Below are 16990 nucleotides of genomic sequence, written 5' to 3'. Positions count from 1 at the left end.
CTGAGCAAGCACCATGTTACCAGTTAAGAACAGAAATCCTGTGTTCTGTCCAACTGGTGCTTTCTCCTCCCCAGCTACAATCTCCTTCCACTTCAGTGCTAACTTCCCAAAATTTCCTCTTGACAAGACAGCACGTACAAATGCTAAAAGGCACTCACAAAAAATGGCAAACTTCATATCACATTTCACATCCTATAGCGGCATCCAATTGTACCCTCTGATCCTTGTGTCCCTTCTACTCAAAAGCACAGAAAATCTTTCTAGCCTGTGTCAACATGGATGTTCTGTAGAAGGGGGAGGGTGGGGGGGGGGGTGTCAGTGGGGGCGCATTGGGGGTGGGGCGGGGGGAAAGGGGTCTCTCAACAGCAACAGCCAATTGATGCATGCCTGCCTCCCACAGAGAAGTCCAGTGACCAGGAATGTGGGATAGCCAGGCCTTTATCATAAGGTCCATTACAAATTCAACTGAAGCAATGAATAAAAATCATGAGATAGAATTGTTGGTGACAATTTATTTTCAAGAGGCAGAATATATACTACCATCAAGAGTATAAGGGAGACACTAAATAGTTATCAAAACTAATAGCTCCTTCATCATGGAAAAGAGAGGGATATATTCCCGAACATATCAATTTAAGTTCCCTAATTTATCTTTCTCATGACAATGAAAGTACTATTAGTTCCAAAAGGTAGGTAGCGTGCCCCTCTTATTTTTATGCTTGTCTGTCAGCAGTACTATACATTTGCCTTCTGAAGGTATGTAATTGCTAGCAAGTCTGTCTCATAATTTATTGAAATGAAAACTTTCAGTCAAGGTCTCTAGCAAATCATCCATCATTGGGAAAAACATAGATCTTGATGGATGGAAATGCAGAAAAGCACTAATGTTGTTACCAAGTTTTATGTTTTCAAGCTGACTTTTCTAAGGTGATAATAAAAACTTAATGACTCATTATTGCATTTTTACTGATAGTGAGTTTCTGAGCACCTTTGAAGTGCTTAGTCTTTATTCCTGCTATTTATTCTTAAACATTTGCCAAATTTTGATGATTAAGGCATTTATACATAGTGTGTGAAAGAAATGATTCAATTATTTAATGACATTAGTAACACTTCAACAAAATTATATTTCTGTTGCAGATTTACTTGCATGGACGCGATCTAAATTCACTCCATGCTTTCATTAGTCCTGATATCCTGCCACAAGAATATGGTGGTCAAAAACCACCATTTGATAATCAAGCATGGAGAATGAAGCTATTGGCAAATGAAGATAAGTTTGTTGGTGAGAAGCTAATGTAATTTGTTCTTGATAAAAAAGAATTCAATAGTATTGTTTTTAATAAGTTGACATACTAGAACGTTAAGAAAATTTTGTTTGTTAAAATTTGAGTTAATGGGCAAAGATTATTTAGTTTTAGAAGTTTAATTTAGAAAAATTTAAATCTCAGATCAGATGACTTAACTAACATTCTACCAATGACAGCATATCTGACTTCTTTGATTTGCTATCATGAGTGTGTTGCTTCATCTGAAAACCCAGCTCTTCCATTTCTTTAGTGAAAATTGTTGTTGTTGCCAGCAGCAGTGTTAATTACCAGAAGCAGAGGTTTAGTTATGAACGCTGTGAGTTTCATCCAAAGTTTTCAGCATTGACATTATCTCCTTCTGCTTCAATATCTTATGGTTAAACCCAAAGTTCCTATAGCAGGTGACAAACAAATTGCAGAAGAATGTAGGCATAACTTACTGTCAAGGAAAAAGATCATTCTCATACTGATTAATAATAAACAAAAGAGTGTAAAAAGATAAACTCTCTTGTCACTTTTTTTTTAATAGTGTGTATATTTTCTACCTCTGTATCTCCCTTTCCTTGAATATCAAGAACTAAAATCAATAAATATTTTCATTTATTTTACACACCATAGTTAACATGTTCTGCTTTATCCTATGACTGAAGAATCACTCTGCACATGTTCTTGGTCAGAGTAACCTTAGCAACCCCCAAAAAACAAACAGGAAGGACAGTTTCACTTCGGAGAAAGCCACCATGTGTAATTAAAGTGGGCTGAGCAGGACATAAAATTTAAAATTAATGAGAGAACAACAGTGTATCCTATTTAATCACTGTAAAATCACACATGCAGATTACACAGAGCTAGGAGTATTTAGTGCATTTCATAAAAATAATAAGATGTCTCATAGACAAGAAGTATTTACGCCAGTAGAAGGAAGAGGAACAGAAAATGTAATGTCTGCAAACACACAGTCAGTGTACTTATTAGAGCATCACTTGTAAATCTCAGAAAACGACAAGGTACACTTGATAGATACAAATTGGTATAATTTTTAAGACTTAATAATGAATGGTATATACACATGACAAAGTAACATCTAGGACAAAAAAGTTGTTTTTGTCTGAACAATGTTAATCAAGATTAGGATATTATTGGTTTTTAACATGTACTTTAGTATGAAATTTTCAAAGTGAAACACCATTTCTTTCAAACATTTTTTTCTGTTTCACACAAATATACAACTCGATTGTTATATTCAGATAAAATGTCCAGGCATGGAAGACCACTACATAATATGCAACGAAGATGTTTCTTAAAACAAATTACTGTACTACTGAACTGCAGAGACAATAATTAAGATTTTGGTTGCTGTTTTCATTTTCATATGTCGCTATCTATTGAGTGGAATGAATGAGGTCTTGAAAAGAGGTTAAGTGAAACAGAATCCACTCAGCTTAAATCAAATTATGCTGGGGGGACTAAATTAGGAACTGACACATTGAAAGTATTAGATTAGATTTGCTACTTGAACAGTAAAATAACTGATGATGGCAAAAGAAAAAAGAATATGAAGTACAGCCTGGCAGTAGTAAGACAAGCAATTCTTAAAATGATAAATGTTATTGTTGTTGTGGTCTTCAGTCCAGAGACCGGTTTGATGCAGCTCTCCGTGCTGCTCTATCCTGTGCAAGCTTCTTCATCTCCCAGTACCTACTGCAACCTACATCCTTCTGAATCTGTTTAGTGTATTCATCTCTTGGTCCCCTTCTATGATTTTTACCCTCCAAACTGCCCTCCAATACTAAATTGGTGATACCTTGATGCCTCAGAATAGGCCCTACCAACCGATCCCTTCTTCTAGTCAAGTTGTGCCACAAATTTCTCTTCACCCCAGTTCTATTCAATACCTCCTCATTAGTTATGTTGATCTATCCTTCTAATCTTCAGCATTCTTCTGTAGCACCACATTTTGAAAGCTTCTATTCTCTTCTTGACCAAACTATTTATAGCCCACGTTTCACTTCCATACATGGCTACACTCCATACAAATACTTTCAGAAACGACTTCCTGACATTTAAATCTATACTCAATGTTAACAAATTTCTCTTCATCAGAAATGCTTTCCTTGCCATCGCCAGTCTACATTTTATATCCTCTCTACTTCGACCATCATCAGTTATTTTACTCCCCAAATAGCAAAACTCATTTACTAATTTAAGCCTCCCATTTACTAATCTAATTCCCTCAGGATCACCCGATTTAATTCGACTACACTCCATTATCCTCGTTTTGCTTTTGTTGAAGTTCATCTTAAACCCTCCTTGCAAGACACTGTCCATTCCGTTCAACTGCTCTTCCAAGTCCTTTGCTGTCTCTGACAGAATTACAATGTCATCGACGAACCTCAAAGTTTTTATTTCTTCTCCATGGATTTTAATTCCTACTCTGAATTTTTCTTTTGCTTCCTTTACTGCTTGCTCAATATACAGATTGACTAACATCGGGGATAGGCTACAACCCTGTTTCACTCCCTTCCCAACCACTGCTTCCCTTTCATGCCCCACAACTCTTATAACTGCCATCTGCCTTTCGCTCCCTGAATTTTACCACTGCCACCTTCAGAATTTGAAAGAGAGTATTCCAGTCAACATTGTCAAACGCTTTCTCTAAGTCTACAAATGTGAGAAATGTAGGTTTGCCTTTCCTTAATCTATTTTCTAAGATAAGTCGTAGGGTCAGTATTGCTTCACATGTTCCAACATTTCTACGGAATCCAAACTGATCTTCCCCGAGGTCGGCTTGTACCAGTTTTTCCATTCATCTGTAAAGAATTCGTGTTATTAGTTTGCAGCCGTGGCTTATTAAACTGATAGTTCGGTTATTTTCACATCTGTCAACACCTTCTTTCTTTCGGATTGGAGTTATTATATTCTTCTTGAAGTCTGAGTGTATTTCGCCTGTCTTGTACATCTTGCTCACCAGATGGTAGAGTTTTGATAGGCCTAGCACTCCCAAGGCTATCATTAGTTATAATGGAATGCTGTCCACACCCGGGGCCTTAATTCGACTTAGGTCTTTCAGCGCTCTATCAAATTCTCCACGCAGTATCATATCTCCTATTTCATCTTCATCTACATTCTCTTCCATTTCTATAATATTGTCCTCAAGAACATCACCCCTGTATAGACCCTCTATATACACCTTCCACCTTTCCCTTCTTTGCTTAGAACTGGGTTTCCATCTGAGATCTTGATATTCATGCAAGTGGTTCTCTTTTCTCCAAAGGTCTCTTTAATTTTCCTGTAGGCAGTATCTATCTTACCCCTCATGAGATAAGCCTCTACATCCTTACATCTGTCCTCTAGCCATCCCTGCTTAGCCATTTTGCACTTCCTGTCGATCTCATTTTTGAGACGTTTGTATTCTTTTCTGCCTGCTTCAATTACTGCATTTTTGTATTTTCTCCTTTCATCAGTTAAATTCAATATCTCTTCTGTTACCCAAGGATTTCTACTAGCCCTCATATTTTTACCTACTTGATCCTCTGCTACCTTCACTATTTCGTCTCTCAAAGCTACCCATTCTTCTGCTACTGTATTTTTTCCCCCCATTCTTGTCAGTCATTCCATAATGCTCTCCCTGAAGCTCTCTACAACCTCTGGTTCTTTCAATTTGTCCACATCCCATCTCCTTCATTTACCACCTTTTTGCAGTTTCTTCAGTTTTAATCTACCGTTCATAACCAATAGATTGTGGTCAGAGTCCACATCTGACCCTGGAAATGTCTTACAATTTGAAACCTGGTTCATGAATCTCTGTCTTACCATTATATAATCTATCTGATACCTTCCAATATCTCCAGGAATCTTCCATGTATACAACCTTCTTTCATGATTCTTGAACCAAGTGTTAGCTATGTTTAAGGTATGCTCTGTGCAAAATTCTACCAGGCGGCTTCCTCTTTCATTTCTTAGCCCCAATCCATATTCACCTATTATGTTTCCTTCTCTTCCTTTTCCTACACTCGAATTCCAGTCACCCAAGACTATTAAATTTTCATCTCCCTTCACTACCTGAATAATTTCTTTTATCTCATCATGTATTTCATCAATTTCTTCATCATCCGCAGAGCTAGTTGGCATATAAATTTGTTCCACTGTAATGGGTTTGGGGTTCATGTCTGTCTTGGCCACAATAATGCGTTCACTATGCTGTTTGTAGTAGCTTACCCGCACTCCTATTTTTTTATTCATTATTAAACCTACTCCTGCATTACCCCTATTTAATTTTGTATTTATAACCCTGTATTCGTCTGACGAAAAGTCTTGTTCTTCCTGCCACTGAACTTCGCTAATTCCCACTATATCTAACCTTAACCTATCCATTTCCCTTTTTAAATTTTCTAACCTACCTGCCCAATTAAGGGATCTGACATTCAACGCTCCGATCTGTAGAATGCCAGTTTTCTTTCTCCTGATGACAATGTCCTCCTGAGTAGTCCCTGCCCGGAGATCCGAATGGGGGACTATTTTACCTCCGGAATATTTTACCCAAGAGGATGCCATCATCATTTAATCATACAGTAAAGCTGCATGCCCTCGGGAAAAATTATGGCCGTAGTTTTCCCTTGCTTTCATCTGTTCGCAGTACCAGCACTGCAAGGCCGTTTTGGTTAGTGTTACAAGGCCAGATCAGTCAATCATCCTGACTGTTGCCCCTGCAACTACTGAAATGATAAATACATTAGCATATTATATAAATGTACATGGTCATGAGTCTTTTTCTGAAAGTATTTGTCTGTAATGTAGGCTTAAAACCTGGGTGGTCACCGCTTTTTGGCACATGGAAGAATGTCATGGAGATACAGAAAAACCTGAGCTGTCTGATGCTTGAAGATAAGTGCCAACCATCACATGAAAGCATACTTAAAAGTTTCAAGAACCTGCATTCAGTAAGCAATCTCTGAATAAACCACCACTCTCTTACAGAGAGAAATCAGACTAAATACAGTTTGCACATAGGCATTTAAGCAATCATTCTCCCCATGCTCCACACACAAATTGGAATGAGATGCAGCCCTAATAAGTACCATGCACTTCACAGTGGTTAGCATAAATGTAGGTGTATGTGGATATAAAACATGGAGGCCAAACAGTGAAGACAAGAAGAAAACAGAAGTTAGAGAAGAATGCTGAAGATTAAATGTGGAGATAAAATACAAGATGATGTACCAAATCAATTAGGAGAGAGAAGATGTTTATGACTCAACTTGAGGAAAGGAAAGGATCAATAAATAGGACACACCCTAAGGCATCAATGATTTGTTAATTCAGTAAAAGAGGAAAATATCAGGGGGGTTAGGGGGAAGGGATGGCCTAAAACCTGTAGAGGAAGTCCAAGGCTTGAATGCAGTAAGGAAGTTCAAATGGTTGTAAGCTGCAGTAGCTACACAGAGATGAAGAGATTTACACATTAGTGTCGAGAGCTGCGGTAAACCAGTCTTTGAGCATGAGATTTTCACTCTGCAGTGGAGTGTGGGCTGATATGAAACTTTCTGGCAGATTAAAACTGTGTGCCGGACCGAGACTTGAACTCAGGACCTTTGCCTTTCCCGGGCAAGTGCTCTACCATCTGAGGTACCCAAGCACAACTCACAACCCATCCTCACAGCTTCAGTTCTGCCAGTATCTCATCTTCTACCTCCCAGACTTCACAGAAGCTCTTCTGCGAAAATTGCAGAACTAGCATTCATGAAAGAAAGGATATTGCAGAGACATGGCTTAGCCACAGCCTAGGGGATGTTTCCAGAATGAGATTTTCACTCTGCAGCAGAGTGTGGACTGGTATGAAACTTCCTTGCAGATTAAATCTCTGTGCTGGACTGAGACTCAAACTCGGGACCTTTGCTTTTCACAAGCAAGTGCTCTACCATCTGAGCTACCTAAGCACAACTCACAACCTGCCCTCACAGCTTCAATTCTCCCAGTACCTTGTCTCCTACCTTCCAAACTTCACATAAGCTCTTCAGCGAAACTTGCAGAACTAGCACTCTCAGAAGAAAGGATATTGCAGAGACGTGGCTTAGCCACAGCCTCGGGGATGTTTCCAGAATGAGATTTTCACTCTACAGTGGAGTGAGCGCTGATATGAAACTTTCTGGCAGATTAAAACTGTGTGCCGGACAGAGACTCGAACTCAGGACCTTTGCCTTTCATGGGCAAGTCTTTGAGCAGATGCCCACAACAACAACCTATTCCCCAGAAAATCTAGAAATATCAAATAAAAGATAAGAAATAATTAATTAAGGATTTTTGCAAGTACACAAATTATTGTTTTGTTTTATCACCCAAACATGTTTCATCACACAATACAATTGTTGCATCCTCAGTGAGTTTTTTATTATTTTCCTTTTATTTTACATCGTGTGTATCTTGTGGCTGCCAACCAAAATCAGCCACAGGTCTACACTAGTACACCATGTCATCATTGTAGTATTTTGCTAGTCCTTAGCTCTCTGTTTATATGGACCAGATGTATTTTGTGTAGTTGAGCTGGATGTTTTCTCCTGCTCATTTGTAAATGTTCCATTTGTGGCTTGGACACACATTTCACTGCACAAATTTGACTGTCAGCCACAGTACACAAACAACGTAAAATGAAAGGAAAATAATTTTAAAAAACACTGAGGATGCCACAACTGTGGTGAAACATGTTTGGGTGATAGAACAAAACAATAATTTGTGTACTTGTAGAACAAGGTGGACCCTTCCTTAATTCATTATTATTTTCAGCAAGCATGGGAACAAGCTCAAAACTCTAATATGATAGTAAAATATAAGGATGATGTGACAGTAGTGCAAACCAGAAAGAAGTTTGTGTGATTACTTTTGTATGGCCATGTGAAGAAAATAATTTTGAATCATATTATAATAGTATTTTATTGTAGGTCAACAAACAAGACCATGTAATATTCAAGAGAAACACACTTTTAAAGACAATAAAGAGAAGTATACCAATAATAATAATGTAATGATCCAAGAACTGGCGCTGGACAGCACACAAAGAAAGATATACAGCCACATTCAGCTTAATGGACTAATGAGTTATTATGATGATTAATGAATTACTATTAACAAATTTCATGGAATAATCTGCACAGAAATTTCATGCCCCCACCCCCCCACACCCCTTTGAACCATGGGCCTTGCCGTTGGTGGGGAGGCTTGCGTGCCTCAACGATACAGATAGCCGTACTGTAGCTGCAACCACAACGGAGGGGTATCTGTTGAGAGGCCAAACAAACATGTGATCCTGAAGAGGAGCAGCAGCCTTTTCAGTAGTTGCAGGGGCAACAGGCTGGATGATTGACTGAACTGCCCCTGAAACACTAACCAAAATGGCCTTGCTTTTGTGGTACTGCTAACGGCTGAAAGCAAGGGGAAACTACAGCTGTAATTTTTCCCGAGGGCATGCAGCTTTACTGTATGATTTAATGATGATGGCGTCCTCTTGGGTAAAATATTCCAGAGGTAAAATAGTCCCCCATTCGGATCTCCGAGTGAGGACTACTCAAGAGGATGTCATTATCAGGAGAAAGAAAACTGCCGTTCTACGGGTCAGAGCATGGAATGTTAGATCCCTTAATCGGGCAGGTGGGTTAGAAAATTTAAAAAGGGGAATGGATAGATTAAGGTTAGATATAGTGGGAATTAGTGAAGTTCGGTGGCAGGAGGAACAAGACTTTTGCATCAGGTGAATACAGGGTTATAAATACAAAATTAAATAGGGGTAATGCAGGAGTAGGTTTAATAATGAATAAAAAAAATAGGAGTGCGGGTAAGCTACTACAAACAGCATAGTGAACGCATTATTGTGGCCAAGACAGACACAAAGTCCAAACCTATTACAGTAGATCAAGTTTATATGCCAACTAGCTCTGCAGATGATGAAGAAATTGATGAAATGTATGATGAGATAAAATAAATTATTCACGTAGTGAAGGGAGACGAAAATTTAATAGTCTTGGGTGACTGGAATTCGACAGTAGGAAAAGGAAGAGAAGGAAACATTGTAGGTGAATATAGATTGGGGCTAAGAAATGAAAGAGGAAGCCGCCTGGTAGAATTTTGCACAGAGCATAATTTAACCATAGCTAACACTTGGTTCAAGAATCATGAAAGAAGGTTGTATACATGGAAGAATCCTGGAGATACTAGAAGGTATCAGATAGATTATATAATGGTAAGACAGAGATTTAGGAACCAGATTTTAAATTGTAAGACATTTCCAGGGGCAGATGTGGACTCTGACCACAATCTGTTGGTTATGAACTGTAGATTAAAACTGAAGAAACTGCAGAAAGGGGGGAATTTAAGGAGATGGGACCTGGATAAACTGAAAGAACCAGAGGTTGTGCAGAGTTTCAGGGAGAGCATAAGGGAACAATTGACAGGAATGGGGGAAAGAAATACAGTAGAAGAAGAATGGTTAGCTTTGAGGGATGAAGTAGTGAACGCAGCAGAGGATCAAGTAGGTAAAAAGACGAGGGCTAGTAGAAATCCTTGGGTAACAGAAGAGATATTGAATTCAACTGATGAAAGGAGAAAATACAAAAATGCAGTAATTGAAGCAGGCAGAAAAGAATACAAACGTCTCAAAAATGAGATCGACAGGAAGTGCAAAATGGCTAAGCCGGGATGGCTAGAGGACAAATGTAAGGATGGAGAGGCTTATCTCATGAGGGGTAAGATAGATGCTGCCTACAGGAAAATTAAAGAGACCTTTGGAGAAAAGAGAACCACTTGCATGAATATCAAGAGCTCAGATGGAAACCCAGTTCTAAGCAAAGAAGGGAAAGCAGAAAGGTGGAAGGAGTATATAGAGGGTCTATACAAGGGTGATGTACTTGAGGACAATATTATGGAAATGGAAGAAGATGTAGGTGAAGATCAAATGGGAGATACGATACCGCGTGAAGAATTTGACAGAACACTGAAAGACCTGAGTCGAAACAAGGAAACAAGGCCCCGGGAGAAGACAACATATCATTAAAACTACTGACAGCTTGGGAGAGCCAGTCCTGACAAAACTCTACCATCTGGTGAGCAAGATGTATGAGACAGGCGAAATTCCCTCAGACTTCAAGAAGTATATAATAATTCCAATACCAAAGAAAGCAGGTGTTGACAGATGTGAAAATAACCGAACTATCAGTTTAATAAGTCACAACTGCAAAATACTAATGGGAATTCTTTACAGTCAAATGGAAAAACTGGTAGAAGCTGACCTTGGGGAAGATCAGTTTGGATTCTGTGGAAATGTTGGAACATCTGAGGCAATACTGACCCTACAACTTAACTTAGAAGAAAGATTAAGGAAAGGCAAACCTATGTTTCTAGCATTTGTAGACTTAGAGAAAGCTTTTGACAATGTTGACTGGAATACTCTCTTTCAAATTCTGAAGGTGGCAGGGGTAACATACGGGGAGCGAAAGGCTATTTACAATTTGTACAGAAAGCAGATGGCCGTTATAAGAGTCGAGGGGCATGAAAGGGAAGCAGAGGTTGGGAAGGGAGTGAGACAGGGTTGTAGCCTCTCCCCGATGCTATTCAAGGTTGGGAAGGGAGTGAGACAGGGTTGTAGCCTCTCCCCGATGCTATTCAATCTGTATATTGAGCAAGCAGTAAAGGAAACAAAAGAAAAGTTCAGAGTAGGTATTAAAATCCATGGAGAAGAAATAAAAACTTTGAGGTTCGTCGATGACATTGTAATTCTGTCAGAGACAGCAAAGGACTTGGAAGAGCAGTTGAACGGAATGGACAGTGTCTTGCAAGGAGGGTATAAGATGAACATCAACAAAAGCAAAACGAGGATAATGGAATGTAGTCGAATTAAATCGGGTGATGCTGAGGGAGTTAGATTAAGAAATGAAACACTTAAAGTAGTAAAGGAGTTTTGCTATTTGGGGAGCAAAATAACTGATGATGGTCGAAGTGAAGAGGATATAAAATGCTGTGAAGGTGAGGTAATGTTCATACGATTTGATCTTCAGTACATCCAGAGTAAGGTTTCCATGATGTCTCACAGATGTACTATACCAGTGTATAGTTATTATTTGTCAGACATGTGTATCAGCATTTGGTATTTATTGTAATAATTATGGTGTAATGCGTTATGGTCACTGCTAAGTGTTGGGCTTGGTGGTCTAGTGGTAAAGTGCATGCCTGAAAACCTAATGGTTGCAGGATCCAACTCTGGTCGGACCTTGAAAGTTTTTAGTCCATCTACCCTAACTTTCACCTCTCAGTGATTTGGAGCTATTCCAGAAATGACAGATGGTTTGGATTGTATATTAAATTGTAGGCTGTCTTTCTCTAGTAAGATTACTGTGGTAGGTTATGGGCACACAGGTTGCTGAATGGGCATCCTATGGAAAGACTTGCACCAGGTGGTTGAATATCCCTCTTGCAGGCTCCCAGCCGTTCATAGCATACAACTATTATTATTATTATTGTTATTATTATTATTATTATTATTATTATTATTATTATTATTATTATTACTGTCAGTGTCTCACAATTTATTTTCACATTATGAAGTGTTAACCAGTTCCATTTCACCATTAAAAACAACCTGAATAAACTGGATGCACACTGAGAGTAAATGAACCAAATTTGAATGTTCACTTGGGAGAAACAGTTAATGAAGTATTGGTTGACAGTGACGGTAACCCAGATTAAAAAACAGAAAGTGATAATCTTATAAATTGAAAACAGAAAATTGATTATGTTGATGATAAAGCAGAGTATATACAAACGCAAACAGATGAAAATGTGATAAGTATTTAAAAGAAAGTCATATCACAATGATTCCTACTTTTATGGGACAGGAAACTGTTTCAGATGGAGGAAAGCACAAACACTAACTAATATCAGAGCAAGACGACATAACACTACGTAGCAGATCCCTGGCCTTAGACTTAGGGCTAATCCTTTGTGTAGAAATCATGATACTGGGCAAGTATGGGATCTACTTTTTAATCTAGAAATTTTAGACAAGATACTACAGGGTCAAACAATGAAAGCAGTAAAATCAGAGTCCTCTCAAAAGAATTTATCTTTGGTACATGTTACTGGTATTCTTAAAGTGAAAGTTTTTTTGGCCTTGCTTGTTTCCACAGCAGTCTCCACATATGATAACAAATCCTAGATAATCTTTCTCAGTGGATGGAAGCAGATGTAGTAATTTCCAGCAGTAGTGTCAAGCATTTGTAACAAATTTATTGTGAACTATCAGTAGTGTTGCGCTCTGATGTTGATACAGATTTTGAATGTACATGCCAAGAAAATCTGTGCAGCATGGGTTAAAGATTGTGTGTATGACAGTCCCAGAAGCAGTAATTATATTACACCTACGTTGTGGTCTCTAAAAAATTTGAAAGTTAACATCACAATGTGAATTTATCCTTGAAATTTTCTAGCAATTTTGTTTTTGTTTCTGATTTTTGATTGTTAATGAAAAACTGGCATAGCCTAAGATTAATAATTACAGGTTTTATTTCCAAATTTCTGAGAATCATAGTTAATCCCACTTTTTTGGAACTCCACATGCACTTTTTCTACACCTTCCTCTTGGTTGCTCATATTTTACACTGTTATTTTGTTTTCGTATGTTTGAAAATACATGTTGTAATAAGCTCAGATCATCAATTAATCAACTAATAACTTAAGACAATATTATATAATTCAATATTAAACTTCTGAAGTCTGACAGATAACATGATACCAGTTATGTTACAAAATATGGTACCATGGTGCATTTTTTTTTTTCAGAACAGGTGACTTACAATGACATATTTATAAAACCAAATTAAATTTCATAATCTTTTGCAGTGTATTCTTTGTTACAGAATTGGAGACTTACGGTTACAAGGTGGATGAATTACCGGTACCTGAAGAGAATGATTTTGACAGTTAATGATGCATGCCTACTAGTTATTTTAAATAAAGATTTGTTGTTTACAAAACAGGAGCTGCACTTTGCTTTTGTACCATATAGTGCTATGCCTGTATGGTTTTTGCATGTACAGTAAATACCATTCTCACTGCAGGTATAAACACCACAAGTGTGTATATTTTATTCTGTACTGTAAAAGAATGAACACTATATCTAATAATTCCCAGTGGCATAGTATTGTGATGGCTGAGTATAGTCTTCATTCTGACCAATAAACTATTAGTCGTATGTGCCATAAAAAGTACTAGAAAGTGAACACAAAGTGAGGATGCAGTGGTGGAATGAAAATTATGTAAAACGGTTTTTTTTACTAATGATTAAAGGAATGGACAACATTTCTGCAAGTATTTTTTTAACTCAGAAAAGAGGACAACAAAAGATAAGCCAGAAAAAAGATAAACTCATATTTAAAAAGAAATTCCTGTTGGGCAGAAAAGGAAGTCAAAGATTAGGGAATGTGCTATATTTAAAGCCCACAAAGTTACCTTCCTGTTAAAATATCTTCATGTGTTGCTTTTATTGATCACCTTTTATTTCTACTTCTTTAAAACATCTCTCAGTTATAAGTGTCTTCTCCCTTTTATTACACCTTCTATGTTTTTTTCACTTCTCTTCCACTCCCATTTACTGGCAAAAAACCCAAAAGTTGTAACATTTATTTTGTCTAGTACAAGTGTTGTCTGTACTTCCATGTGTTTATTCCCATTGATCAGTAGCTTCTTTTCTTTATTTCTACTTTTTTTTTCAACTCCTAAAAATATTTATTACAATCTAGTTAGAGTCAAGGGATATTTTAGAGAAATTTGTTTTTTCAAATCCTAAGGTTCATATGTCCATAACTTACCATTATATCAGAGAAATTATATGGAAACAAGTGCCATATTTGGTAATCTAGTTTACCAGTCCTATGTTACACAGAAATGTAATTGTCAATTTATTTCTGCAAAACTTCAACATTAAGAAATTTAAGTTGATAAAGATCAAACAATGAAAACACCAGGATGAAATATCAACAATGTAAGGAAAATTATAGATTGCTTCTCACTCACTATAAAGATGACACATTGAGTTGCAGACAGGCGGATGAAAAGACTGTTATATGTGTAGCTTTCGGCCAATGCCTTCTGTAGAAAAGGAGACACACAAACATTCACTCACATCAGCAAGCACACCTCACCACACATGACAACCATCTCTGGCAGTTGGATCAGAGCTGCTGCAGACGGTGGTCATGTGTGTGAGGTATGCTTACTTGTATATTTTCTTTTCTGGAGAAGGCTCTGGCCAAAAGCTAAATGTATAACTGTCTGTTTGTTGTGACTGTCTGCAACTCAAGTTAATGAAAGTCTTATTTATTGTCAAAACCTGACAGAAATCACAAAACATTAATTTCAGACCTTGCATTTATGGATGACTGGTAACTACATTTTATTGTTTTACAAAACTTGATGATTACAAATGTTCTGACTAGTTGTACTACAAAGCCAAAGAAAATGGGTATGCATTTGTTCCCATGACCTAAAAGGAATATGAATATTTGTACTCATTATACTGTGTTGGAAAGACACATAGACCAATTGGACCTTTTGAGCCACCAGTGCAGTTCTTTATACAGCATTTCCTCATCAGCATTCCTTTAACCACAAACAGAGAATTACATGCTACAATTCACAGAGATATAAAATCCATTTAATATAAGCAGCTTATGGTTTACTGCATCTTTTTTGAGATGAGAAATATGAGTTCTTTTATCTATCTGTTGTTTATTCGCTGTTAGGTAACTGCAGCCAACAAGAAAACTAAAATTACAGTTCTCTTCCTCAAACAGAATGTTATTCCTACACTTATTTTCAACTCGAAATTGTATTAAAATTTACAAAAAATATTATTTCATATTAACCTTTGTTAATCAGTGAACTATAAGTATCACTCCTCATTAATGTGTAACATGAGGTACAAAAAAAATCTCCATCATATAGCAGAGTATATGTTGTACTAATATCTGTAAGTAGTCTCCTATATAAGCTTGAATAATAGCTCTTCCATTTGTGTGTTATATTCATCTAGTTGGTGGTTTTTGTTCTCAGTGTGCTATTAAAATGTGCTTGCATTTCCTAAATCAAATAAATATAAAATATATGTGGTAATAATTGATATACATGTAACTTTAACAGAATAGCTGTCCAAGCTATATACAGTGACACTACAGTATTTTTGGACTTGTTATTTTTACTCTGTGTGTATTTATAATATGTATATAAATGCTGTATATTGTAATTTAGGTTAAAGTGATGGGTGCTGGATTAAGAAAGCAACTCACTTTTATAATATATGACTGCATCAATGCTTACTGTGAGCTTGTGAAATGCTTAGCATATGACAGCTATTGTTTATATTTGTAGGAAGTTAAATAGCAATGTCTCACAACAAACTCATCTAACTGATAAATGGATGAAGAGCTGTGAGTCAAACATTCCTAGTTAATATTCTCAAGTGCTTTGGAATGTCAAATGTCTGTGATGCAACTGTGGTATTGACCACAAATTTCTATGTAAAATATTTACTCACTTAAGTGTATGTGATAACTACATATGAAAGCATGGTTTCAGCATTGATATAACGCACATAACATATAACCAATACTGTGTTTCAAACTCTTGTCAGTAACATTAGTCTCTGTCTTCTAGAAAGATCTTAACACGTCTTTCTCCTGCTGACTCGCTTACTTTTTATACTTCATATGAGTATTCACAATACTTTCATTCATTCTATGAGACTCCGATACATGTAACCTTCCGTTGCAGTTGGTTTTATAAGCTAACAATATTATTTTTGTATATAGACGTCACTTTAATACTGTTCATATGAATAAAACATAATGGAAAATCAGTTTTAGCCTCTCATTTAACCATTTACCCTTTTTTCACAGATAAATTATGCAAAGTTCATAAGAGTTACTAATCCAGAGAATTTTCCAGGACTGCAAATGAATTCAATAAGATTTAAACAACTTAAACTCTATTTGTGAAACAACTTGTAGGTGAGGCTGAAATAATCACCTGTCAAAATGGTTTCACAATCTGCCATAGTAGAACTTAATAGCAGTAGTCATATGTCACTATACTCAGGTTCCAAGCAGACCCAGTTGTAATACAATCCATCCAAATAAAAACTGGTGTAGTTCTGAGTCAGTGTCAACAAATCAATCATCAATGGATGGTGAGCAACACATTAGCTATTGGACAGAGAGAGATGGTCCTGTGACTGCTTGGTCTTGAATTCGCAACTTGCTTGGTGGAGACGCTGTTTGATTACTGTTCACAGTGACCTTGTGAAACATAGGCATAACAAGGCAAATCATTATTAAGGTGTCAGCATTGATTCATCTGGTAAGATTACATCATGATTCCCCCCCCCCCCCCCCCCTTGAATATGCCAAAACCAACAAGGCTGATAAGAGGGAACAGGCAGAGGGCTGGTGCTGGACAAAGTTCAGGCACATCAATGCCAGGCCCCAGAGGAGAGGTGAAGGAGCAGGAGCTGGCTTCTCATGTTGATCTCTTAGAAAAACCAGAGACTCCTCCAATGCAGGGAAGGGGATCTCGAGGGTGATGCATGAAGGAGACGAAAGGACCAAATGCCCATCATCCTCAATAAGATACTGGAGATCATTGAG

General features: G+C 37.3%; 1 protein-coding gene across 1 annotated transcript in view; it reads left to right on the top strand.

Moving 5' to 3' along the window:
- LOC126234284 (clavesin-2-like) overlaps positions 1-16152 on the top strand; it is a 279705-nt gene extending 263553 nt beyond the window's left edge. Inside the window, exons 8-9 of the mRNA XM_049942970.1 lie at positions 1141-1285; positions 13208-16152. Of these exons, the coding sequence (XP_049798927.1) occupies positions 1141-1285; positions 13208-13275 (213 nt within the window). The 3' untranslated portion in view covers positions 13276-16152. The remainder of the gene's footprint in view (positions 1-1140; positions 1286-13207) is intronic.
- Positions 16153-16990: the final 838 nt, after the last annotated feature.

This window comes from Schistocerca nitens, chromosome 2 (assembly GCF_023898315.1).
Source record: "Schistocerca nitens isolate TAMUIC-IGC-003100 chromosome 2, iqSchNite1.1, whole genome shotgun sequence".
Classification (NCBI taxonomy): Eukaryota; Metazoa; Arthropoda; class Insecta; order Orthoptera; family Acrididae; genus Schistocerca; species Schistocerca nitens.
The sequence above is the reverse complement of the archived record's forward strand: the minus strand, read 5'-3'. Positions and strand labels throughout refer to the sequence as shown.